The following is a 27,319-nucleotide window of genomic DNA, read 5'->3' on the forward strand; positions in this document are numbered from 1 at the left end:
AGACTTACACTACTCAAGGTTAATCTAACTAGCTGCTAGGGTGGAAGCCTACCTAGACTCTACTCCAGGTCAATCCAAGGAGGTAGATTTAATTAGCTTCTAGGGTGAGAACCTACCTAGACTAACTCTATTTCAGGTCAATCCAAAGAGGCTGATCTAACTAGCTTCTAGACTGGGAGCCTGCCTCGACTCACTCTACTTCAGGTCAGTCTAAAGACTTTGATCTGACAATGGTTTGCCTCCACTGCATGAATCAACTTGCCATTCCAATTTCTCTAGGATTGTCGTTCTCAAGCCAGTCCTCGGATATGCTCTGCTCCTGGTTTTCAGGATTTCCATAGAGATGTGCGAGAGATTTTCACACACTGCCCCCACTGTATGCCAACCTCAGTGTTGGTTGGGTATGTTCCGAGGACCGGGCGAGCACCACCGCTCAAAGAAAGACTATATAAGCTGGTGTCACTACCACATTCCAGTCCAACAAATTGATCACTCCAGTTTGAACCATCTTTATGCATAGAAATAAAAATTCTCACTTCTTTTAGGAGAAACTAGGATTCTTTTAAAAATCGTTATCATTGGTATTTAACGTTCTGTTATTACGCTGTCCATTCTATCTTGCCAACTTACTCATCCCTTATATTTCTCCTTGATCTCTTTGGTCTAATGAATGGAGCTTCTTAACTGAATCATCCATGAAGGCAATATCCTTTGAATCCACTTAAATTGGATATCTATGGAATGGACTTCCCTCGATATATTAAAATCAATGTCATATACTCTACCTACTCATCCGTTTGACCACATCTCTCCCCTTCTTGTGCGACATCACTGGCTTCCAGTCATTTTGTATCCAACTCATGATTATGACTTTAACCCATAAAATCTTGCATTCTGGGATGCCTTCCTATTTCTAGATAGGGCTAGCAAAGGACTGGATTTACCTGAAGATGTCCTCTTTTCAGAGGACTGTCCGGGTGTCCAGATGGATTTTGAAAACCTGGCACTTTGTCCAGGTTTTGGAAGGCCCCCGGCCCTGCCAGAGCTCGGGGCTGTGTCCCAGTAACCTGCTTCCATCAGCAGCCAATCCAGGTCACAAGTACCTGGCAGAATCTCAAAAGAAACAGGATTCTGGAATCCCAGATTCCATGAAGAATCCCAAAGAGTTGGAAGATTCTGGAATCCCAAATACTGTAGAAGCAAGATTCCACTCATCTCAGAATTGCACACAGTACTCAAAGTAAGGTCAAATCAGGGAGCAATAATATCCCTAGCATCCTGCTTGCTTTTTTTGGTCCTATATCAAATTATGAAAAAAAACTAAAAGTGGAATCTTTACTTATTGCACGTTCTGAGGTAAGAACCAAAATTGGTTCAATTTCTTTGGGTTGACCTGGGATGAGGAGGTGACCTCTACAATCAGCTGTTGTCAAGCGGTAAATAGAAGGCAGATCATTCTGGGTGAAAACTTAAATCTGACAATAAGGTTCTGGTGCCTAGAAAGCATGAATGCATTGTAGGGATGGCAGGGAGAGGGGGAGGGGTCCCTAATACCTTCTTTTGTCTGAACACGTTCTACTGTGTCAGCTCCAGGATCCAGCCACGACCTCACCCCGAGCAGACAGCCTCCGCTCCCTCCCTCGAAGCTGCCTGCCGGCACGGAGGCCCCCGACGTGACTCCGGAATCCCTGGGGGAGCTCTCCGCGGCCAACACCACCTCGGGTGGCCTCAGCATCTCCTGGACGGCAACTCCGGCGGCCTTCCAGTACTTTGTTATCCGTTACAGGGACTCTGCAGCTCCGGCACCGGAGGAGATCCGCATTCCCGGCGACGAGCGCTCCACTGAACTCGCGTATCTGATCCCAAGTACAGAGTATGAGATTCAGTTGATCGGGGTGGCAGAGGGGCAACCATCCTCTCCACTGATTACCAGAGTCATTACAGGTAAAATCAGGAGTACACCTTTTGCTTTCCCCATGGTGAGCATTACAGCTACGTCATCTGTTGCGGCTGAATTAACTTTTTTCTCTACCACTAAGAAATGTCTTTTCTTCCCACAGGATGATTTAACCCTAACAAGATGCCTGCTGCTGCCAATGATGTTATTATCACATATCTAATAATATTTTATTTTCAGGACCATGCCATTCCTAGTTATTCCACATGGATGCCATTGAAAGAAAATAAAAAATGGATTGGTCAACCACTATATAACCCCACCCCTCAGGGATGCATAGATGTATCAATTATGCACACCGAGGATAATTCTCTGACGGTCACCTAAAGTTAGACACCAGGAAGATGCGCGCTAAGTGTGGATTATATGGGATGAGGCAAAAAAAATAGTAATCCCCTCGGGTTTCTTGTTGTTTTCTCAGTAACCACTTGTAACCAATTTCAATGTTAAATTTTGCAGCTTTATTCTTTGTTACCAGAATGAGATTCTCTTTAAACATGGTGAAGTTACAGACTTTTTAGAATGTTAAAAAAAAAAAAAAAGTTAAACTACCATAATTTGGAAAAACAAAAACGGGTTACTGTCGACGATGTCATAGTGACGACGTTGGTGGCTGTTCACGAGCTCCTCCCCAAAACCGCAAACAATCTGCGAGCTGAAGGGAGGCGCTGCAGACGATCTGGGACAGCCTGTCACAAGGACCGATCGACAAGGCTGTTAAGAGCTTCCCGAAGCAACAGAAGGTCTGTGTTTAAAACCTGGGGGGGGGTGGACACTTTGGCCCGGATTCTGTATAGGATGCCTGGTCTCAGAAGCCGACTGGCGTCTCATACAGAAAGTGAACCCGATTCTCTAACCGACGTCCATGCTACAGATGCCGGTTTGCGAATCGGGTTGTAAGAGGACATGGCCGCTGAGCTTATCGTGGCAAAGGTTTAGCGGCATTTTGCTGGCCTACATTGTACGTGTCTGCCTAGGCCAACGGGAGACACGAAGGGCCGCCTAGGTCCACCTAAGGCTACTTCCGGGCCAAACCATGCCCGTGCCTAGCCTTAGGCGAGCTTAGGCGGGCTTGCGTACTTTCCTAGGCTCCTGGAGGCGCCTCCAATGTAGGCGGCCCGCCTTGGGAGCTTTTTTTTTCTTCTAAAAACGTGTGTCCCAATTGGCTGGTTAGACAGCGGTAGGATGCCTACCGCTGCCTACAATCGGGATGTCGTGTATATAATCCGGGCCTTTGAGCGTTCACGGTGACTGCGAAATTCAGGCACACTGTTAACTTCATCGTTTGAATGACATCATTTGACTGCGTTTTACCGCGCAAAAATCACTAGGTAGTAACGCAAAAGTGTCAGTAACATTGACGGAGCTTAAGATAATTAATTGTTGTTTAATAGTAATATGCAAGCATGGGGACTAAATAAAGTTTGTAAAATTTCTCGTTGGAATTCAAAGCGGTTCCTGAAAAAAGGCAAAAAACTCTAAGCGGGGGGAGGGGGGGAGGTATCTTTTTTTTTGCCTCACCCTGTATATCTGCAAATTCATTCATGATTGCTGTTATTGAGTTCCAGCGTAAGTCGGCAGTTACCCACCTAAGTTTTGGCGTGAGTAGCTGCGCTAGCTCAAAGGCTGGTGTAAACGCTCACACCCCAACTAGGTGTATAAATGCATATACTTTATAATTTGCGCGTTCCAGGCATGCCTCTGACCTGTCCCTCCCACCCCACCCAGGTCCATGCCCAAACCTGCCCAGATCCACACTAGAGAATGACACGGGGACAAATTTTTCCCCGTTCCCGCGGGAACTCACTTTCCCGTCCCATCCCTGCAAGTTCTTTTCGTGTCCCTGCCCCATTCCTGCAAGCTCCGTCCTCATCGGCACAAGCCTCAAACACTTTAAAATCATAAGTGTCCGAGGTTTGTGCAGTTAAGGAAGCGCTTACAGGAATGGGGAAGGGACAGGGACACCAACAAAATTCACTGGGATGGGAGGGAGAAATTTAGTTCCTGTGGAGACTGGGAAAAATTGGTCCTCGTGTCATTCTCTAGTCCAGTGTTTTTCAACCTTTTTACACCTATGGACCGGCAGAATTAAAAGAATTATTCTGTGGGACCGGCATCGGTCCGTGGACCGGCGGTTGAAGAACACGGGGCTAAGTCGTGGGCCAGACCCCGCCCATCTCTACCCAATCTCCACCCCAGAACCCGCCCCCAGAATAGTACTAATTGCACCTTGCACGTCCCTTGCCTCATCTGGAAGCCTTCCCTCTGACGTTGCAACGTCAGAGAGAAGGCTTCCGGTTCAGGCGCAGGATGCCCGTAGGAGCCACTGCCTGTGGCTTTGTGCACTGAATTAGTTAGGAAGAGGGAGCTAGTTCGAAGATAATGCCGCATCGATCGCACTGTGGACCGGCCGTTGAAGAACACTGGGCTAAGTCGTGGGCCAAACTCCGCCGATCTCTACCCAATCTCCACCCCAGACCCCGCCCCCAGAATAGTACTAATTGCACCTTGCACGTCCCGTGCCTCATCTGGAAACCTTCCCTCTGACGTTGCAACGTCAGAGAGAAGACTTCCGGTTCAGGCATAGGATGCCCGTAGGAGCCACTGCCTGTGGCTTTGTGCACTGAATTAGTTAGGAAGAGGGAGCTAGTTCGAAGATAATGCCACATCGATCGCACCGTGGACTGACGGTTGAAGAACACTGTTTTGGGCCTGATGCACGTGCTGGTCCTGTGGACCGACAGGAAATTTCTGTGGACCGGCACTGGTCCATGGACCGGTGTTTGAAGAACACTGCTCTAGTCCACACCCCTTACCCATTTGTGCCCCTCACAGGTCCACAGCCCTGTCCACATGCTGGTTTATAGTCAAATGCGCGCAAGACAACAGCACGCGGACAAACGGGCGCGGACAAGTGAGCAAAACCAGAGCTTTACCTATAACGGACACGGTCAGGCAGCGAAAGGAAGGCGGGCTGTTCTGAGCACATATATAAAGAGGAAACGTAACCATAGTAACGAAAATACATTCACGTAACTTATATGCAAAGCACAAAGAGGCAAGGGAACCATTCTGATAACGTGGTGACGTGTTGCCGTGCTGAACGGCGCGCTGAATTGTCGTTGCGCTCATTTATCCCTGCGCTCAATTGTCTCGTGCTGAGTTATGGTTGCGCTCAATTGTTTTGCGCGCTGTTATCCTTGCGCTCAGATGTCTTGCGCTGAGTCGTACTTGTGTGCTGCTATCTTTGCGCCGATTTGTCATGGCGGTTTTGTCTTGCGCGCATTTGACCTGTCACCATCCACGCTCCTCTGGAGGTCCACGTCTATCCCAAATCCATGCCCCTGACCCGTCAGTGCCTTCCCAGGTCCACACCCGTGACCCGCCCTTACCCTCCCAGGTCCACACACCGACCCACCAACTGTTCTCCAGGTCAACGTCCTCTTGCAATTGCACACTATGGATTTTGCGCAAACAAGTTCTAGAATCCCCTCTAGGGGCAGGTACATAAATAACTGCCAATTATCGCCAATAAACAGCTAAAATAGCCAATTTTTTGTTGCCACCAATTAACAGCTCATTATTAATTGAACTTATGTGCCTATCAGCCACTGTTTTTACTAGTTGCATCCGCAACTTTGCATGTTAAACATTAAGTGGGGTGCGTAACTTTGTAGAAACGGTGGGGGAGGGGGAGGGGGGAGATACTGGAACTATAATCTGGGGTCAAAATGCAGAACATTTCCTTTTATTTTCCTTTTGCTGACTACTGAAAGTATTAAGGGGGGGCATCATCTTCCCACAATGCACTAGGGGTAAGAGACCCGGGAGCCTGTCTTAAAGTCAGAGCAGCATCTCCGATTGTGTGTGGAGGGCTTATTTTTCATAGAGGCACCAGCTCGCAGTGAACTATAACAGGATTAATTATTCGGTTCATAGACAAAACCGCCGAAGACAAAAGGCGCGCGCCGACAACTGAGCGCAAGACGGAAGCGCGCGCCGAATTAAAAGAGTGTTTTTAGGGGCTCCGACGGGGGGTTTTGTTGGGGAACCCCCCCACTTTACTTAATACAGATCGTGGCGGCGTTGTGGGGGGGTTTGGGGGGTTGTAACCGCCCTCATTATACTGGAAACTTAACTGTTTCCCTGTTTTTTTAGGGAAAAAGTGAAGTTTTCAGTAAAATGTGGGGGGTTACAACCCCCCAAACCCCCCCACAACGCGACGCAATGTGTATAAAGTATAGTGGGGGAGGGGTTCCCCCCACTCCCCCCGTCGGAGCCCTTTAAAAAAAGTCATTTTCTTTGGCACGTGGCTCCACGTTGCGCTCAGTTGTCTGCACGCGCCTTTGTCCCGGCGCGCTTTTGACCTGACACCAATTAGTCACTGCAATTTAAGTGGGCAGAAGGGACCCTGCCCATTTAAACTACACCAAATTGGCTGTGACAGTATTCGGTGGCAGTTAACCAGGCAGCACGCCAAACATCGTCATATCCGCCCTGATTCTATGCAAGACGCCTAAACTCAGGAGCCTAGATCGGGGCGCCTAACTTAAGTTTTTTTAATTGGCTTAATCAGTGCTGCTAATCTAAAGCGCATTAAAAAAACCAATTTTAAAAAAATTAATTTGAAGCTTCTCGGTGTAGAAGCTAAGTTGGTAGCTTCAACACCGAGGCACCAACCGCCAAGTAGACATAACTAGAGGCGGATTTGGGGCAGAATTTGGGTGTGGATAACCTTAGACATCGGTAGGCGCCTCTCTTAGGCCAAGAAAACTGGCCTAAATGGCAGTGCGCCTACGGATTCAACACCTACGGCGCCTAAGAACACAGGCACTGCTAGGCACGATTCTATAAATGGTGCCTAGTGGATAATTGACATAGGAGTTGGATGCATAGAATCAGGGCTTTACTGCTCAAGCACAATTCATGCAGGGCTGGAGTGGTCTCGGTGTGGAGTCAGGGTGGTGCTGGGAGTTTGGCACCTGCATACTTAAATGGGCAAGTTGGACCGCAGGAAAGGCAGTTCTTATCTTTGTCCGATTAGGTATGCAGGTACCTCGCTCAATATCAACCGACAGCAAATAACTCGCAAGTGCCACCACAGACCTGGACATTTAAGCCGCTGCCTGGAAATGGCTGGCTTTGACTAGCCAGGTCTATTTTAGCTAGAGGCAGCCAACGCGTCGAAAAATGCTCACTACAACTGGCTCAATCTTTACCAGAATATAAATTGATAAGACACTTGAGCCCTTGCTCCTGGTTAATTCAGAAATACCACACTCAGTCCTTGTACTGTTGCCTGCTTAGCTCTCACAAGACACTTGTCTCCATATTCTTTAATGCTGGTGGCCCCTCCCTCCAAGTTTCACCCCCTTACTGCTGATTTCAGAGCACTCTCATATAACAAAACACTCATTATATGTTACAACAATTCATGGGTTGACTTTTCTTTCTAGGACTTTCTAACGAGTGCCTCTTGCTTGTATTACAGGGTGACGGTCATCAGCCTTGTGTAATGCCTTTTCTTTTATAGCTCCTCCAGGGCCCCGGGACCACCTGAACCATCTTGGTAACCTTACTGTAGAGAACAAAAAGGCTACAAGCTTTAGGCTGGCATGGAAGGCCAGGAAAGGTGCCTATGACTCATTCCTTGTGCGGTATGAAGACACCGCTGATCAGTTGGGTCCACAAGAGACCTCAGTGTTGGGTGACCTTCGCTCCACAGTGGTCAAAGGCTTGCGCCCCGACACGGAATATGCCGTTTCTCTCTATGGTGTCCGCAATGGCTTTCTCTCCAGACCCCTAAAGACAGCAGTGACAACAGGTACACGGTAGCAAAAGGGCTAACCCAATGGGTAGTCTTCTAGTCTCAATTAAGTCAATTTGGGCGTCTCAAGGGGCACCTTCGCCACCACCTCCAGTTACGTGCTACTGACAAATGATAAGAGAACCAATCCAGGTGCTAAGAAATGCCCGTTATTTAGGTTACGATCCCTACATCTTCAATCATTTTCATCTAGGCATTGAGTCTCACGATGTAGGGTTGACCACCGAGTTCCATTTTCATTGTGTTCCGTAGTCTTTTCTATGCTCATCTTGTTCTTGTCTCAATTAGAATTGTTTTCGATTTCTTGTGTGCTCCCTCAATATCTGTATCACTTTCCCTTCCTTGTACTCCTTCGTTTAATTCTCTATCATGTATACAGTACATCCCGTTTTTTCTGCTTTTGTCTTCATTTGCTTACTTTCTATTTGTTCATCTTATTTCATTCTTAGACTTTCCATCGCTTTCTCTGTTATGCTCTTGTTTGGTTTTTTAATTGCCTGAGTTTTGGAGCTGTTTTAATTTCTCTGTCTCTCCTTCATTCTCTTTGCTTTTTTCTCCCAACCCCATCTCTCTTCTCTTCCTCAATTCAATTTATTTTGTTAAGCTTTCTTTTTTTAGAATGATTTATTCTTTTCCTTTACAAAAATCTGTCATAGCTTTTAATTTAGAAAAGAAAATCATCTCTTTTGTCTCATTCTCTTTGTGAAATCGTTCTTTCCTGCAGATTCAGATTACTTTGTTGGCAAGACAGTTTTACTTCCAACTCCAGCTGGGATGCTTCTCTGTCCCGAGGCCTTTCGACAGCCCCTTTGGACTGTGCGTGTGTAGCGAGCAGAGGAAGAGGGACCAAAGATATACTCCCGCACTCCACCAAAAAATTTATTGGGCACCTCAACGTCACGCCTGCGTATTTTGCGCCCTAGGAGCTCCAGAAGGCAGCTTCCTTTGGCACAGTGCAGTGATAACAAAGACCGCTAACAGTAAATAAAATCTGAGAGCCGAAGAGGGATTAGATCCAACAAATCCTGGCTTAAACGTGAGGCTCGTTCCTGGAGACTCTCCCCATCTCTCACCAAAAAGAAGGGACAACCAAGAATTAGTGCTGCCAGAGAAACATAGAAACATGATGGCAGATAAAGGCCAAATGGCCCATCCAGTCTTCCCATCCGCAGTATCCACTATCTCCTCCTCTCCCTATAGGCTAAGGCTCTTAACATTTGCATCTCCTCTCCCTATTGCCTAAGGCTCTTTACACCTGCATTGTGAGGTTGTAGAGCTTTATGGTTATAGAAACATAGAGACATGATGATAATAATAATAATAATAAATCTATTTTTATATACCGCCATACCTGAGAGTTCTAAGCGGTTTCCAACAATTGGATAAGATACAAACAGTACAAGTTATTTAGAAAGTCAGCAATTGCAGGCATCTAGTGGAAGAAATACATAAAATGTAAAGTGCATGCAGTATAAAAAAAATGCAGAGAATTTAACAAAGCAAGATAAAAATATTAAAAAGTATTAGGACCCTAGCCTATTGAATAATTGAGTTTTTATCTGTTTTCTTAAAACCCAGGTAAGAAGAGGCTTCTAACACACACCGGGCAAGCCAAATATTTAATTTGGCTACCTGAAAGGCAAAAGATTATTTCACAAAACCTTTTATACTGGCAAAATTTTACTGAGGGATAGGCGAACAAATGTAACCTTCGAGAACTCAGACTAAAATGAGAGTTTAGGTAACTCGGAAGCATACCGAATGTTATTTTATAATAGAAACAAGAAAACTTGAACAGAAGTCTGGATTCAAATGGCAGCCAATGGAGCTTTTGATAGGAGGGGGGTGATATGTTCCCATTTCTTTAGTAGTCCTTGAAAAAGGACTTCGAAACGCGTCGGGAAGGGGAACTGATAAAGATTTAAGATAAGTGACCACACTTTTATATTTATTTAAGAAGTGATAAAGAAGTTTAAAAATGACATATAACAGTATAAAAATATATTAAAAAATAATAATTCTATCAGTAGGGGAATAATGAAGAATTCCATTACCACAGACTCGTTTTCGGAATTCCCACTGAAATAAGAATTGTTTTGCACTGAGTGATTGTTAGATTGGTTGATTATAAGGAGTGAGTCTATTGTTTTGGTAGATGGCCCATTTCTTTAGGCCATAAATAAGGCGGACAGCCGTGTTCTGGACCACACTTAATAATTTTCTAATATTTTTCTTGGGAGCGCCTACATAAATAATATTGCAATGGTCAAGAATACTCAGGATAGAAGATTGGACTAGTAGGCGAAAAGAACTAGTGCAATCGAGCTCTGCTGCCGGACGAGAAGGCTCCCGAACAGGAAGCTCCGCCATCTGAGCTTGTCCTGATGGCAGATAAAGGCCAAATGGTCCATCTAATCTGCCATCCTTATAATAGATCTTTCCTGGTTTTAATTGGGGAAATATTTTTTTAGCTGTGTGAAAGTTTCCAGCCACACGGACTTGACCTCGCCATTGACCTGGTGATATAATGACAACATTCACAGCAGGAGTGAGATAAAATGGATGGCACCATGCTAAGATGCTCTCGGGATATGACAGCCGTCCGGTGCCTGTCTGGAGGAAAATCAAACAGGAAGCCATCCGAGCTTTTCTTGTCAGAGGTAAAATGCCCACGTGGGATTTGTGGCTTCCGTGATGGCTTTAAGTGACCCACCTTTTGGCAGAGTGGACCTGGTAAAAATGAGTCGGCCAGTGAGCTGACTGAAGGGAATTTCCAGGGCTCACCCCACAGCTCCAGGGCTGGATGGCTTGGGATTTAACGGGAGGAAGGGAGGACTGGAAATAGCCTGGCAGGAGATTTACGGAGTCCGAGTGGCTTTCTAAGAAAGGACACCCTCCAACAGAGCCGGAGAGAGGAAGGGTGTGGAGGTTAGACCGATGACCCCCAAGAGAGGAAACTGTGCAGTAGGGTGGTGGAAAGAGCTGGAGGGATGTCGTGGCACATAGGGAGAGCCGTGACATGCCTAAATTAAATGAGGAGTGCTGGCATGGCCAACAGCCAATACTTATATTTGTCACTGTTACTTATACAGAATAGACAATGAAGATATGGCTTAAGTTAAATGCCAAAAATATGCAGGCTGTGGACTTCAAAACTCCCCACCAGACTCAAAAAATCACATACACACACATAGGGAAGTAACAAATTTTCACATGTGGAGGGAAAGACCTCAGAATCGCAAAGCCAGATGGCATAGCATAGAGCTTTTGAGGTCTTTTCCGCCAAATATGAAAATTTGTTACTTCCGTGCGGGTGTATGTGATTTTTTGAGTCTGGTGGGGAGTTTTGAAGTCCACAGCCTGCATATTTTTCCTTTGATTTTTTTTTGAGTGGTGCTTCGTAAGTTAAATGCCAGCACGGGGCCAGCTTAAGACATGAGCCAGGTGAGACACTGGCTCAGGTGCCAGAAACTTCTCTCACCAGCTTCTCCACTCCAGATAGCCCACGGCACAGAAAAAAATGCATGCGGCTCTCTTCTGCTCTTCCTGGGGATCAAATCCCACGGTCAAGAGCCAGTGCGGCAAAGGATGCATCCCGACATTCGAACGGTCTCCTTCTCGCACGGAGAGGAGAGAGGAAAGGCGGGTAAGCTGGCAGATGTCATGGCAGTGTGCATTCCAGGGGTACCGTCAGCTTGGGGGAGGGGGGGGGAGCTGATCCAAGTTTCCAAGATTATTAAAAATTTGTTAGACCACCAAATCAAAACTTCTTAGTGGTTTACAGAGCATTAAAAAGGGATTACATAATGTTAAGTTAGAAGCGTAATAACATAAAATGAAACCAACAGACTCAAAACAGGACAAAACAAAATTACTAAACAAAACGAACAAAAGGAATTAGGGTAGAACTACATTGCTGATAGGAAAGAAACAACAAGAAAAGAGAAACACAATTGGTAGGGGGAGACATAAATTCTTTAAGAAAAGAGAAGAATGAGATTCTTTGAAGAATGGAAAAAAGGAGAACTTGTCCTTACAAGGACGGTTAGAGCCCAAAGGCATCTTTAAACAAGAATGTTTTAAGGTCGGATTGGAAATACGTTAAGGAGGAAGCTTCTCGTAAATGGTTGGGTGTAGAATTCCACAGAAACGTAAGTGGACAGGTGGGGGAGAGAAGCTGGCTAGAAGGGAGCTGATGTAGAAGACTGGACAGATGGGTACACTGGGGGTGGGGGGTGGGGGGACTGGTGTAGATGAGGGGCTTCAAAACTCTTTGAGCCAACCCTGCCAGCATGTAACTTACTCCCTCTTTTACTAACGCGTCGCGTGGGTTTTAGTGGCGGTTAACTGCTCCGACACTCATCGAATCTCGCTAAAACCCGCGCGATGCCTTAGTAAACGAGGGGTTTAACGCGGCAACTACGAGGGTATCAGCTGAACATTGGTCTGCCTAGTTCCCCCAGAGGAGCTCCGCACACGAATCAGTCCAGATAAGAGCTACCAAAATGGTGGACGAGATGAGAGTAAAGGGCACTTTAATTTAGGGGGAATGGGGGTGTTGTAAATTAAAATTCTCAGGAGGTATAAACCTAGCTCAACAAGTAACCCTTTTTCTAGGGAAAGGATGGAATAAAACAAATGGGCTCGGTATGAAGGGCAGAAGTGACAGACCCAAGAACAGCATTTTTTTGTTCAGAAAGGGTGGCGGGTATGTAGCATGGCCTTCCATCGAAAGTCAAGAAAGCCTAGGCCAGACACAGATTCCTCAGTTGAGAACTGACGGTTAAGCTGGAGATCAACCAGGGTGTCTGATTACCCCACTGGGAAACTGAATCAGCGAGATGGACATTGCATCCTACGGCACTTAGGAGGGATCTTGATAGCAGTTAAAGCTTACATCTCCCAACTGAAGAGGAGCGCGAAGTCCTACTAATGGTGGGACCTTCATCTCCTTTCCAAACCCAGTTATCCTGGATTTCAAAGTGCCCAAGCTCCCGATAGATCCCCCTTCAGGCAGAATCAGATGTGATGTGTTCTGGTGCTGTGTGGTGTGAAATTACTTGTTGTTTTGGAACCGTAAAATAAGATGAGAAATGCAAATACCTGTGTGTATGTATCATTTCTGGACAGGACAAAGAAACAAAGCAGAGGCCAAGGGTAGGAAAAAGTGGCAGGTTGGGCCATATTGGTTCTGGAAGAAGCCAGATTTCTTTGCTGTCTCTGGGACCTTTCATCGGACTAAGATGAGAAATTATCTAAAGATGATGTTTCTAACTAAAGCGTTCCAGACCACAGAGATCCCTTCTTCTGATGGGACGAGTCCAGGAAAGATTGCCTCATGCAGCCAAGTTGAGCCTTCATCTGTAACACAGAACTTTTTCCTTGTTGTGGTGGAAGCCTCGGTTGGTTTCGAGGTCTGTCCATATGATGGGCCTTCTTCCATGTGCTGTCCAATCTCTTGGGAGATGAGTCACCTCATGCTGTAATCTAGGCATCAGATAGGGTTGGAAAAATACCCTCAGACCACCAGTGAAGACAAGAGACTTCCCAATGACAGGCCTATGTTTCAGAGACCAGCTGCTAGGGTGAACTTAAAAGCTCTCAGGACTTCAAAGACACCATCGTTGCAACTCATTCTCAGTTGGCCACACCCAAGAATGATGCTTGAATGCATGAGTAGGAAAATCCAATGAGATTTACTCAAATAACTGATGCAGATAGTCGATTGCTAATTCCCAGGCAATGATCCAACTCCTGGTCTCTCTTGAACTGCCATTAGTTTTCAGGTTTGAGCTTTCTTCACAGGCATTAATATTGACTCTTTTAGATCACTCAAGAATAATGGATTCCCATCCCTGAGTTCTGAGCTCCTCCCACTTTCATTTAGTGTTTTAATGTTCCTTGACATGACACACTCACTTCCCATGTCCCAACTCGGCTAAGAGATTCTGCTCTTTTCTATTCTAGCCTCTCTAGGGAATGATGGGATCCAACCAAGAATTGAAGACCTTTCTGCCTCAGATATCAAGGGAGATTCAGTTCGACTCTCCTGGACAGTCCTGGATGGAGATTTTGACTACTTTCTCCTTCAGTACAAGGATCCACAAGGCCAGATGCGGGAGCAGACAATCAGAGGTGACCTAACCTCCACCCTCGTTTCAGGTCTTCGCCCTTCACAGAATTATACATTCATCCTCTGCGGGATTTCAGATGACAAACGTTCCGAGCCATTGTCCATTGAGGTGACCACAGGTAGGAGCAGCCGGGCTTTTCCAGGGAAGAATGGCTTGTTGGTCATAATTTTTGTCCTACTTTACAGGGAATGCGTTGCACACAGGGTCGGCCATCTTTTGAGAGAACTTCCTGGTGAAAATATTTCACTTCCACTAACCCTTTTTGCTCTTTCACCAATGTCCTTCTTCTAACTTTATCTTCCCTTTTCCTTAGCCAAGCTCCTACTTATTTTTTTTTCCAGAGATGATCAAATGACTCAGCAACCTGATTTTTAAAAAAAATTTCTACCTCAATGCATTCTGGTACCTGTAGTCCCTGTTCTTCCAGGTATTAGAGGATGCAGGATGGGAAGGGCTGAAAGGAAAAATGAAAGGAGAAAGTGTCCAAAGCCAGGACTGCTCAACAATTTGTTTCCAGAAATGGAGTCATCTGGCATCTCTGGATCTCTGTTTAGTTTGGACACTCCATGACATAATTTCCTATTGACTTCTCTGCCAAGGGGCGTCTCATTGTCCTACGTTACATTCCCTAGTGGACCGTCTGCCTGGGGGACCACCAGCCAGCTGGGGGTTCAGGATATCTCTAATAAATATGCATATGGGAGATTTGCATATCACAGGGATGACTGGCATGCAAATCTGTCTCATGCATATTCATTGGGAACATCCTGAAAATTTAACTGGCTGCTGGTACCTCTTTCGAGCAGGGATTGTCTATGTGCTGCAGAACCACCACGCAAGTATTCTAATACAGAATCCTGGCAGAATTCACGCTCAGCACGCTGTACCTCAGCACCCGACTCGTGGCAGACAGTTCTAGAATTTCTCCACAATGCTTTGCTCTATTCCAGGTTCCCCAGACTACCTGCTGCCCCAGCTCGGAACCCTTTCTGTGTCCGACGTCACCGAGAACTCCCTCCAACTTTCTTGGACGGTCCTGGTCGGAGACTTCGACTCTTTTCTCCTGCAGTACAGAGACTCTGAAGGGAAGACTAGGCCGCAGCAGCTCAGCGGGAACCTCCGTACAGCTACCATCTCCAACCTCCGGCCTGCTTGGACCTACAAGTTCAACCTTTACGGCATGGCAGCCGAAAAGCACAGCAAGCCAATATCTGTGGAAGCCACAACAGGTACACGATCGCCTCCCACCTCCCCCAGCTCTTACTTCTCCTAGGGCAAAAGTATTAAAAGTTTTGTTTTCTGAAAAAGAAACTATATATAGTTATTAATTATATAACATATTTTTCTCCTTCAGACAGACCCCGGGGGGGGGGGGGGGGGGTTTGAAACATGAATAAGTGTTTGCTGATAGTATAATTTGTGGTTTCTGTCCCATTTAGCATAATTTAATTCATTTCATTTCACTGATAGTTTTACTAAATATTTACATATGCTCTCGGCATAAATTTTCCAACACAGAACAAGTGTTTATACATAGATGTGATTAATTCCTGCCAGTCGCGTGAAAGCCCGTGTGCCATACAAATGACATGCCTGTAAAATATTCTTCCTGCCCTGTGGACATACCTCAAGGATATGGGCAAGGAGTTTTGAACAAACTTACTTTGGGCCACTGTTTTTGGGGAGGAGGTTATTTTTTTGTGGGTTTTTTTAAAAATAGCTTCTCTTTTGTAAGCATGTCAGAAAAACAGAAGGGGTTCAGCTGGGATTCTAGAACAAGGGCTGCCTGATAATGACTCAGAAACATGTGACAGAGCATCTGTGCACGTTTTGGAGGGGGGGGGGGACAGTTTCCAATGCTTTGTGCTAAATAAACACAGTATCTAATTGGTATTTCTTTTTTTGGCCCTGCCGATTTCCCAAAAAATTCCAGGCCAGCTTCCAGGATACACCAGCAAGAAGCCATTCTCATTAATGTTCTTTAATTTATTTATTAAAACAAAAATATTACATGGATTTGGCTCGCATGAAAGTGACTTCAGCCACCATCAGCCCTCATGGAAGTTATCACAAAGGATTGGACAATGGCCAACCGTGACATAACCCTGAGTGAGGGAATGTGTTTTTTGCTCTCTTGCAGCTCCAGCGGTTCCATCGGCACTAGGGGACCTCTCCATCTCCGACGTTTCCCAGGACTCCCTCCAACTCTCTTGGACGGTACAAGGAAAGGGGTTCGATTCGTTCCTCGTTATGTACAGGGATTCCGAGGGCAGGACCCAGAGGCGTTCAGTCACAGGGGACAAGCGCACAGCCACCATCTCAGGCCTGGCCCCAGAGACTAAATACAAGTTTCACCTCTATGGAGTTTCCGGCAAAACTCACAGCAAGCCGAAATCTGCCGAGGCGACCACAGGTAATGCTGAAGTCAAGAAAAACATTTTCTCCCACAGAAATATCCCATCTTCAAGTCATGACCTCCTTCATGGCTGGTATTGTGGAATGCATTGCCAGAGGTTGTGGTAAGAGCGGATAGCATAGCATAGCTGGTTTTAAGAAAGGTTTGGATAAGTTCCTGGAGGAAAGTCCATAGTCTGTTATTGAGAAAGACATGGGAAAAGCCACTGCTTGCCCTGTATCGGTAGAATGGAATATTGCTACACCTTGGGTTTTGGCCAGGTACTAGTGACCTGGATTGGCCACTGTGAGAATGGGTTACTGGACTTGATGGACCATTAGTCTGACTTAGTAAGGCTATTCTTATGCTCTTAATGATCAGTTATGGTGAAACCCAGTGCAATCAGACAATTTTTTAACATCCAAGTTGGTAAAAACTTACCAAGAACCTTATAAATTTCACTTAACGGGTTATTCAATATATTTTTAGCATGTGCATTTTTCCAATGGCATTATCCACCTTATTATCCTGCACATTAAACCATAAATGGAGTGGATATATCTTCTGAATAGTACTTAACACTGGGAAAGACATACGAACATAAGAATTGTCATACTAGGACAGATCGAAGGTCCATCAAGCCATGTAAACCATTCCCAACAGTGGCCAAATCCAGGTCACAAGTACCTAGCAAAATCCCAAAAGAGTAAAGCAGATTTTATGCCCTCAATTCCGGAAGAAATAAGCAGTGGATTTTCCCAAGTTCACCTTAGGACTTTTCTTTTAGGAAATGTATCCAACCTTTTTTAAACCCTGCTAAGCTAATTGCTTTTACAACATTCTCTGGCAACGAATCCCAAAGGAAAGGCTCTGGCTAAGCGCCAAGATGGGCACTGAATTCCAGCTCTGGCCCCGTCCCCAAACCAGTGCTGCAGCGTCAGAGGTAATGGCCATCTCAGTCTCTCTTGCCTGGTTAACTCCCTTTGACTATTGGGTCTGCTGTTTTTAAGTGCACGCTAGATGTCTTAGCGCAAAAGCTGAATTTTTATTGCAAAGGCCACTAAGTGTGAAATTATTGTTTGCTTCTCAGCCGTAGCCTCATCGACGAAGGTGCCACCCCAGCAGCCAAGCCTGGGGGACCTCTCCTTTTCCGACGTCACCGAGGACGCCCTCCGGCTGACCTGGACCGTTCCGAACGGGGGGTTTGACTCATTTCTCATCCAATACAGGGACACAGAGGGGAAGCCCCACACGATCCCTGTCAGTGGAGACCTTCGGTCCACCGTCATCTCGGGCCTCAAACCCTCCAGGAAATACAAGTTTATCCTCTACGGGGTTTTTGACAACAAACGTAGCAAGCCAGTAGCAGTGGAGGCCAACACAGGTACGTATGGTGTTCCCAGAGAACAGTATCAGTTGACCATCATGTTAAGTTCATAGGACCAAGTCAATGAACTTCAGGCCACAAACACTGGTGTTCACAGCTGCCAAATTATAGAACCAAGCTTGTTCTAATATCAGATATGACATTGGTAACATTGCTGGCAGGAAAAGATTAGTCGTCTTATTTAGAATGTTCCGTTATTCTGTCCACACTAAGGACACCTCCCCTAGCCATATAGAGGCCCTGCACTTTTGTGAACTGTCCACAAGTAAACGTGGATAAGACCCTATTCACCATTGTAAATAAGCTTGCTTAGTACCTAAAGAAGGATATAAAACTGCTGGAGAGGGTGCAGAGACAAGCAACGAAGCTAATAAATGGTACGGAGAACTTGGAATATGAAGAACGACTTAAGAAACTGGGACTGTTCTCCCTTGAGAAGATATGATTAAGATTTTCCAAAATACTGAAAGGCATCGACAAAATGGAGCAGGGAAAAAAATTGATTTACAATGTCCAATGTGACACGGACAAGAGGACATGGACTGAAGCTAAGGGGGGGACAAGTCCAGGACAAATATCAGGAAGTTCTGCTTCACGCAACGAGTGGTGGACACCTGGGATGCTCTCCCAGAGGAGGTTATTGCAGAATCCACCGTTCTAGGATTCAAAAGCAAATTAGATGCACATCTCCTTACGAGAGACATAGAGGGATATGGGTGACTAAAACTACATCAGGTGTACACCTGACTGGGCCTCCGCGGGTGCAGATCGCTGGACTTGATAGACCGTAGGTCTGATCCGGAGATGGCAGTTCTTATGTTCTTATGTTCTTACCTGTTTGTAACTCACCTTGAGCTTGAATCTTGGAAAAGTAATTGAAGCGTCATTTCCATTTTAAAAGTGCGTTAATTGGAACTAAAAATGTTTAACGTGTTAGCGCCCCGCCTGGAAACAGGAAGTTCTGCCAAGAGTGGAGACTTACAGGAAACTGATTTCAATAAACCCCAAACAAACCAAGAGAACTATGAACAGATTGAAGCAGCCTGCCAATTAAACGGACAACTCTATTTTGAGAAATTTGCAAAACTCGCAAGATTCAAGCAGGAAGACCCAGTGACCTGTTTTGCAGTTTGTGTTTTGCACCAATAGGGAAAGGGATGGGGTTTTTATATAAGAACATAATTGCTATACTGGGACAGACCGAAGGTCCATCAAACCCAGAATCCAGTTTCCAATGGTGGCCCACCCAGGACAAACTATGTTAAGTGGTTTACAATCATTTTCCCCTATCTACCCTGGTGGGCTCAGTGGTACTTGAGGTCGTGGAGGATTAGGTGACTTACCAAGGAGCAATATGGGATTTGAACCCACAACCTCAGGGTGCAGAAGCTATAGCTCTAACCACTGCGCCACTTTCTCCATAATAGCTACAAGTAACATTCTCATCTGTGTTGCAGCTTTGGTGGAAAAGGCCAGGCTGGGAGACCTGTCCATCTCCAACATTACTGTGGACTCCCTACAGCTGTCTTGGACTGTTCCAGATGGCAACTTCGACTCTTTCCTCATCATGTACAGGAATGCCCTCGGAGAGCCTCAGGAAGTGACCCTCGATGGAAGCCTTCGAGACACCACCATCTCGGGCCTTAAACCCGCCAAGAAATACAAGTTCATTCTCTACGGCGTCTCAGATGACAAGCGCAGCAAACCGGCGTCAGCTGAGGCCATCACAGGTACCATCAAAACTGGGACTTGCCCGTGAAAGTTTGTCCATTGTCTGGTGCCTTAACTGTACACATGGGTGGGGTATGGGCCGGCCTTAGACGTGTCACCAAGTGACATGCACAACTTGTAGTGGCGTAGTGAGGGGAGGCGAACCGCCCCAGGTGCCATCTTGGTGGGGGCACCAGCACCTATCCCCTCTGGTCCCTCTCTTCTTCTCCGTTCCCCATGGTACACTGTCTAATGCGCGCAGACAAGTGCGTGTACCGACAAATGTGTGCAGGACAAATGCACGCAGGACAATGTCATGTCGTGCGTGCATTTATCTTGTGCGCTTTTGATGGGTCACCCCCCCTACCAGACGTAATTGCCCCTTCCCTTCCCCCATACCTCTTTAACACTCCGGGCATGAGCAGCAACCTCAACCTACTACTCGTGCCAGCGTCAACTCTTCCTCTGACATCACTTCCTAGACCCGCACCCAGGAAGTGACATCAAAGGAAGAGCCGAAGCTGGTGCGAACAGCAGGTTGGGGTTGTTGATCATGCCTGGAATGTTAAAGAGGTGTGAGGAAGGGCGTGGGCGTGTGGCAGGAGGGGGGAGGGGAAGGAGAAGATGGGGGTGGGGGGTGGGGGCGGAGAACGTAGGGGAGGGGCGCCTCTCACCCTCACTACTCCACTGGCTGCATGGCGTATTTAGACATCTCAACTTACGTCAACCTTTGACCTGTTGACGGTGGGTATACCTAAATTTCAGCATGCCGAACTGGTTTTATTCCAGCATTCTGTAATGACTTAGGGCTCCTTTTACGAAGCCGCGTTGGCGGTTTAACGCGCGCAATAGCGCACGCTAATTTGCCAGCCGCGCTAGCCGCTGCCGCCTCCTCTTGAGCAGGCGGTAGTTTTTCGGCTAGCGCAAGGGTTAGCGCGCGCTATAAAGTTGCGTGCGATAAAGCCGCCAACGCGGCTTCGTAAAAGGAGCCCTTAATGTCTAGGCGCTATCATAGACTTGGCGCCAAGCGCACCCAATTCTACCTACATCGAGGTGAAAAGTTATTGGAATTGCCCCCATAGTGTTCAGGAGAGCCAAATTACGCAGATTAACCTGATTCTTTGATCAGATGTGTTCCAATATTTAGTTAGTTAGTTAGCTCTGTAAACCGACCAGATACTTGTTGATGGCCGGTCTATCCAATTACTGTATAAATAAACTTGGAAACCAGTTCATTTCCCCTCCAGTTAAAGGTTGCAAATTAAAAAAAACACCACGAACACCTTCTCTCTCACCAAGCAGCCCTATGGGGTAAAGACCTAGATCAACTGCTTTCGCCCACTACCTACGGGGAATTCAGGAAGCGCCTAAAAACGTACCTGTTCCTGAAATACCTAAACCATTGACCCACTCTCCCAAACCTTCCCCCCCCCCTCCTCAGTCCACTTGAATTTCACGACACTGTGAAACTTATAAACTGTTATCTTATCATAATTATTCGTTGTTATTTTCTAATAAATGTGGCCCATTCCTAACAGGGCCTCTCGGACATCACCTACCAAAATGTACATCTTAATCTCTTGCTCGGCAATTTGTATTTCTATTTTCTTGCTTTCTTAAAATCTCTGCTCACTGTATCTCCTCTGAATATCTGCTTACTGTATTTCATTGAATGTCCAGCTCTCATGATTACTGTATTGTATTTCCTCTGAATATCTGCTTATTGTATTCTGCTGAATGTCCAGCTATCTTGATTCTAAACTGCCTAGAAGTCGCAAGATCATGGCGGTATAGAAAAATAAAGTTATTATTATTATTATTAGTTTTATAGACCATCCTCCCCAGGACAGGTTACATTGGTACATTCACAATATATTTAAGACAGAGGATTAAGGGCTCTTTCACAATATACTGTAAAAAGCAGTAAGGGATACAATGGAACATTCCCAACTAGGCGGGACTTTAGAATAAAGAGATCAAGATGGGTGTTGGGAGGTACAGGTCCTAAAAGGTACGCTTGACTGTTTTGGCGGCATATAGAGAGTTACATTTACAAGGAATTTGAGGCATTGGATTAGGGTATATTCACCATATATTCGAGGTCTAGGATTGGGTGACAGTGGTATTACTCAGCAAACTGGATACATGGTACTAGTGGGACAATGGGGGTGTTGGGAAGGTGCTCGAGTGGTACGGTATGTTGCAATCCACAATGAGTCTTGCGTGTCCATATGGACATCACACTCAACAATGAGTCTTAGGTGATCGGTTTCAGTTTTAGACCGCTATAGCCTGGCCTTTAGGGTTTTAGGGTAGGTACGCGCTGGTTTGAGAATGGTTTTTACTGCTTTCCGGAAGGGTAGCAGGCTATCTATAGCTCGAATGTCCGTGGGGAGCTGGTTCCATAGTTGTGCGATACTATGGGAGAAGGGTCGTTTCCGAGCGGTTTCCAGTTGGAGCCGAAGAGCTCTTGGGATACATAGTCGGCGCTCCTACTGTGATCTAAGTGGTCTGATTGGGTGATAGATGGGAAGTTTTTCCGCTATGTAGCAGGGGCCCATGTCGTGGAAGTGCTTGAAGGTAATAGTCAATTGTTTGAGTATGGCCCGTTTTCCTACGGGTAGCCAGTATGCTTCATTTACTGTTGGGGTGATGGGGATCGAAAGGGCTGAGATTTTTCAGCAGTCTGATTGCAGCTTTCCGGACTCTTTGCGGTCGACGTTGTTCCTTCATAGGAAGGCCGACGTACAAGCTGTTACAGTAGTCCAGGCGAGAAAGCACAAAGGCGTATAGTAGTGAAGTCTGTATCGGAGAAGTACCGCTGGATATGTTTAAGTTGTCGTAGGTGGTAAAAGTATGAGGACACCACCTTGGAGATCTGTGCTGAAAATGTGAGGTTGGCGTCAATTGGCCTCCTGAATACACACCAGGGAAATCCTGAGGATCAAAGGACAAAACAAAGCAACCCATATGCAATAGGTAACTACTCAAGGTTATACAAGGACCACAGAAGCTGTTGAGGATATTTGTAGCTAGACCAGTACAGTTCATTTGCTACAGAGTAAGCTAGTTCATGTAGACTGAGAAAGGACTTTATTTGGGAGACAGAACTTTCTATCTAGCTCAGCATCCTGTTTCCACAGTGGCCAATCCAGGTCACAAGTACCTGGCAGAAACCCAAATAGTAGTAACATTCCTTGCTACCGATCCCAGGAGAAGCAGTGGCTTCCCCCATGTCTGTCTTAATAGCAGACTATCTAGGTACAGGGAGACTTGCTTTTCCTCAGTGAAATAACGGAACAGACAGAAATTAACATACAACACTTGAATCCCTAAACAGAACAGTTCCATCTGGTGGCCTTACAATAGATTGCATCTTCAAGATAGTCAGCTTTAATGATGACTGTTATACTGTATATCCCCAACAGTTCTCCAGTCACCTGGTTCCAATGTCTGGGCAGGAAATGTTCCCTCACACACGTACAGTGCTTTAATTGGTTGCCCCTTTCACTTTTTGTGTTTAGGTGACAAATTAGCTGTTACGGGCTAAAAGCTAAATATGAAATTATTGTGTATTCCACTCTGTATCTTATGATCATTATAGGAAAATGTTGAAAACTTACTTTTTAAGCAATTGGGGGGAAAATAATGTGGATGTAATGCTTGTTTCCAATGTTATTCTGTAATTCTCTGTGAATGCACAGTTTTCTTTATGTTAATTGCTTAGAACTACGAGGTGTTTGCAGCATACAAATGGAGTGTTGTGTCTTGCTTTAGGAAAGACTATCTTGATCCAGAAGGCCGCTGTAGGAGATCTCTCTGCCTCCAATGTGACCAAGGATTCCCTTCAACTCTCCTGGACGGTCCAAGAGGGAAAGTTTGACTCCTTCCTCATCCAATACAAGGATGCAGAGGGGAAGCCCCTGGAAGTGCAGGTTGATGGAGACCATCAGACCACCACTGTCTTGGACCTCAAACCTGGGAAGAAATATAAGTTTACTCTCTACGGTGTCTTGAACAACAAGCGAACCAAGCCATTGATAACTGAGGCCACCACAGGTACATATAAACCCATAGCATTCCCATGGAGGCTAATCAACCTTTGCTCTAACTCTGGGGAGTCGTTCATGAATACTGTTGCATTTTTCAATATTTACTGTTGGTATTTGTGCATTGTTTTAGAGTGTTTATTGTTCACATTTTTTTTATTGAACTTTACAATTATAAACAACAACATAAACATATGATATCCTTCTACCTAATATGACATCTTGAAAGCCAGGTCCCCAGTTTACTCATTACTCAATAGATTGATAATACAAACCCATCGATCTCCACCAGGATGATGATATGACAGTATAGTTCCCACTTCTTATGCCTTGTTAAGAGCCCTCACCTGCACAAATACAATTCTTCCTATGTTACATTGTTTACTGTTTCTGTTTGGATGGTAAATATGTCGCTATGGATGAAATGTAGATACAAATTTGGTGTCTGCTCCTCTCTTGCAGTTTCACCACAGATTGCGGCCACTTTAGGAGACCTCTCCATATCCAACATAACTGAAGATGCTGTTCAGCTCTCCTGGACAGTCCAGGATGGTGAGTTTGACTCATTCCTCATCCAGTACACTGACGAAGAGGGGAAGACCCGAGAAGTTCCAATTGATGAAGAACTCCGTAGTACCATCATCTCTGGCCTTGAGCCCTCCAAGAAATACAACTTTAATCTCTATGGTGTCTTGAACCACGTGCGCAGCACCCCAGTGTCAGCTGAGGCCATCACAGGTACATCCAAACATATGGCTTCCCAAGGGAGGTTGTCAGTTGACTATCATATCAACTCTATAGGATCAGATGTGTATAGCAGAAGAGGTTACCTGTACTGATTAAATTTGTTGAACAAGGCACAAAAATCCCAGAAGCTACTGAGTTTTCTTCATTCATGTAGACTACTTACGATTAGTTTAGTGTGTTTGAAAGTTTCCAAGATGATCACATAACAGCACAATTCCTCCCATAACATGAGCCCTGGCCATCTGCTCCCAGCATTTTGTCAGGATGAGTCTGTCTATGTCATTTCCTTCACTGTTTCTTGACATGGTAAATATACTGCCATAGAGCAAATGCTAGGTTTGAAATTCTTATCTGTTCCTCTCTTATAGCTCCATCAAAGACTGTGACCCAGAAGGCCACTCTGGAGGACCTTTCAATCTCCAGTGTAACTGAGGATTCTCTTCAACTCACCTGGACAGTCAGTGATGGGGAGTTTGACTCTTTCCTCATCCAGTACACTGATGAAGAGGGCAAGACCCGAGAAGTTCCCATTGATGGAGAGCTTCATACTACCATCATCTCAGGCCTTGAGCCCTCCATGAAATACAATTTTAACATTTATGGCATCTTGAACAACAAGCCTAGCACCCCTGTGTCAGCTGAGGCAACCACAGGTATGTCCAAATCTAGGATATTCCAACAAAGGTTTGCAACTGACTATCACATTAACCTGAGGAGATTACCTGTAGAGAAGAAATTTGTTCAAGGGACACAAAGATCATGGCATCAAATCAGTTTCTCAATTTTCGGTGATAGTATTCATGTGTAGTCTAGAGCAGTGGTTCTCAAACCTGTCCTGGGGGACCACCAGCTAGTTGGATTTTCAGGATAGCCATAACGAATATGCATGAGAGAGATTTGCATGCTTACTACCTCTATGATAGGCAAATCTCTCTCATACATATTCATATCCTGAAAATCTGACTGGGTGGTGGTCCCCCAGGGCAGGTCTATTGTGTTTCAAATGTATTGGGATGATTTTGGAACAGATCAGTTAACATCTTGTTTCAGAATCTTGTCAGGAAATCCGCCCCCACCCCCCACCCCCAAACAAATATGATTTTTTTCTGTGTTGCTTCCTTCACAGTTACTGTTTAAACAGACTAATGTTAACTGAGAAACTGATGTCAATTCATTTCTTACAGCCTCACCAAAGAAGGCCACCCTGGAGGACCTCTCTATCTCAAATGTAAACAAGGATTCCCTTCAACTGTCCTGGACAGTCAAGGATGGAGAATTTGACTCTTTCCTCATCCAGTACACTGATGAAGAGGGGAAGACCCTGGAAGTGCCTGTTGATGGAGAACTGCATACTACCACCATCCCAGGCCTTGAGCCTTCCATGACATATAAGTTTAATATCTACGGTATCTTAAATAATGAGTACACTGCACCAGTATCAGCTGAAGCCACAACAGGTATGTCTAAACCTATGGCATGTCAGCTAACCATCATTTTGACTCAATGCAGGACTTTGATTGTGAAGAGCAGAGGAATCAACCGTAGTTAATCATTTATTCAGTGAAGGGCCACAGAGCTGTGATGATGTTTCTGAGTAGGTTAGTGTGTTTGATAAAGTAAGAATAGAGTACTCACACTCCAGATTCCAACATCTTGGCAGGGAATCCTCCGTCATCTAACCATGATTGAATCACATAATGTCCACATAATCACGTGATGTCCACATAATGTGTTTAGGTAATAAACTGAAATTCTGGTCTGTTCCTCTGTTGTAGCTGCAAAGGAAGAGACAGTGAAAAAAGTACCTGTACCAGGAGATCTGTCTGTCTTCAACATCACCGAAGACTCCCTTTGGCTCTCCTGGACCACCAAGGATGGGCAGTTTGACTCTTTCCTCATCCAGTATAAGGATGCAGAAGGGAAGCTCCAAGAAGTTCCCATTGATGGTGACCTGCACACCACCCTCATCTCAGGCCTCAAACCCTTCAAAAAATACAAATTTAACCTCTATGGTGTCTTGGAAAACAAACATAGTGAGCCAGTGTCAACTGAGGCCACTACAGGTACCATCAAACTTATGGCTTTGCCAGAGAAGCTTGCTAGTTGTTCATCACGTTATTTCTGTAGGGTCAAGTGCAGGGTTTTTAATTTGAAGGAGATACAGTAGCAGAGAAAGGAAAATGTAGTCATACCTTGCTCAATGAGGGACACGAACCCCCAGGATCTGGATGTTATTTATGGATAGTTCAGAGTGTTTCAGAGGGATTGGGTTAATAAAATGGAACAGTGCTTCTACAATTTGGTTTTTGGTCACCTGTGATGTTCCCTCTAAGCTGAGCACATGAACAATTGATCATACATTCTTGAGGCATCACTCACAGATTTTATACGGTCGCTCACAAAAATACTTGCAAATCTGGAAAATTGTTGGTTTTAGAACTTGTCGCTCACAAGAGAAAACGTTTGCACGCCCCCGGCCAGTCCTTAGAGGGAGCGCTGGTCATCTGAGTTTAGTATCTTTGAAGTATATGCCTCAATCAGTTGCCATCTTGTATATTGAACTGTGAAGGACCAAGTGTGAAACTCTTGTCTGTTCCTCTGTTGCTGTTTCAGTGAAAAAGACAATCCAGAAAGCAAAGCTAGAGGACCTCTCCATCTCCGACATTACGGAGGATTCCCTACGGCTCTCCTGGACAGTTCAGGATGGGAACTTTGACTCTTTTCTCATCCTGTACAAGAATACAGATGGGGAGCTCCAAGAAGTACCCATTGATGGAAAACATCAGACCACCATCATCACGGGCCTCAAACCCTCAAAAAAATACAAGTTTGTTCTTTATGGCGTCTCAGACAACAAACGCAGCAAACCTGTGTCAGCCGAGGCCATCACAGGTACTGCTAATCATATGGCTTTCCTTTGGACATTTCTCAGTTGACCATTGGGTTGATTGTGAATTTTCAGTTGTGAAAGACATAGGAAAAAAGGACACTAGTAGTGAGTCACTTTATACATCAAGGAGCACGTACTCCAGCTGAGTTTTTATATGTTTTCTGATGGTATTTGAAGGTAGCTCCATATGTTTTAGGAATCAGGATGAAATTGCAACAATACA

At 45.3% G+C, this 27,319-nt stretch overlaps 1 protein-coding gene across 9 annotated transcripts in view; it reads left to right on the forward strand.

Moving 5' to 3' along the window:
* TNXB (tenascin XB) overlaps nt 1-27,319 on the forward strand; it is a 112,443-nt gene that overhangs the window by 49,765 nt on the left and 35,359 nt on the right. For 6 of the 9 annotated variants that reach the window (XM_033915505.1, XM_033915504.1, XM_033915507.1 and 3 more), the window contains 13 exons: nt 1,588-1,944; nt 7,491-7,781; nt 13,752-14,036; nt 14,869-15,147; nt 16,059-16,331; nt 17,404-17,697; nt 19,158-19,430; nt 23,188-23,469; nt 23,922-24,197; nt 24,575-24,859; nt 25,391-25,663; nt 25,982-26,269; nt 26,820-27,098. In XM_033915505.1, coding sequence (XP_033771396.1) covers nt 1,588-1,944; nt 7,491-7,781; nt 13,752-14,036; nt 14,869-15,147; nt 16,059-16,331; nt 17,404-17,697; nt 19,158-19,430; nt 23,188-23,469; nt 23,922-24,197; nt 24,575-24,859; nt 25,391-25,663; nt 25,982-26,269; nt 26,820-27,098 — 3,735 coding nt within the window. The remainder of the gene's footprint in view (nt 1-1,587; nt 1,945-7,490; nt 7,782-13,751; nt 14,037-14,868; nt 15,148-16,058; nt 16,332-17,403; nt 17,698-19,157; nt 19,431-23,187; nt 23,470-23,921; nt 24,198-24,574; nt 24,860-25,390; nt 25,664-25,981; nt 26,270-26,819; nt 27,099-27,319) is intronic. The other 3 variants (XM_033915510.1, XM_033915511.1, XM_033915508.1) reach the window with 3 other exon arrangements.

Source organism: Geotrypetes seraphini, chromosome 12, assembly GCF_902459505.1.
Source record: "Geotrypetes seraphini chromosome 12, aGeoSer1.1, whole genome shotgun sequence".
Taxonomy (NCBI): Eukaryota; Metazoa; Chordata; class Amphibia; order Gymnophiona; family Dermophiidae; genus Geotrypetes; species Geotrypetes seraphini.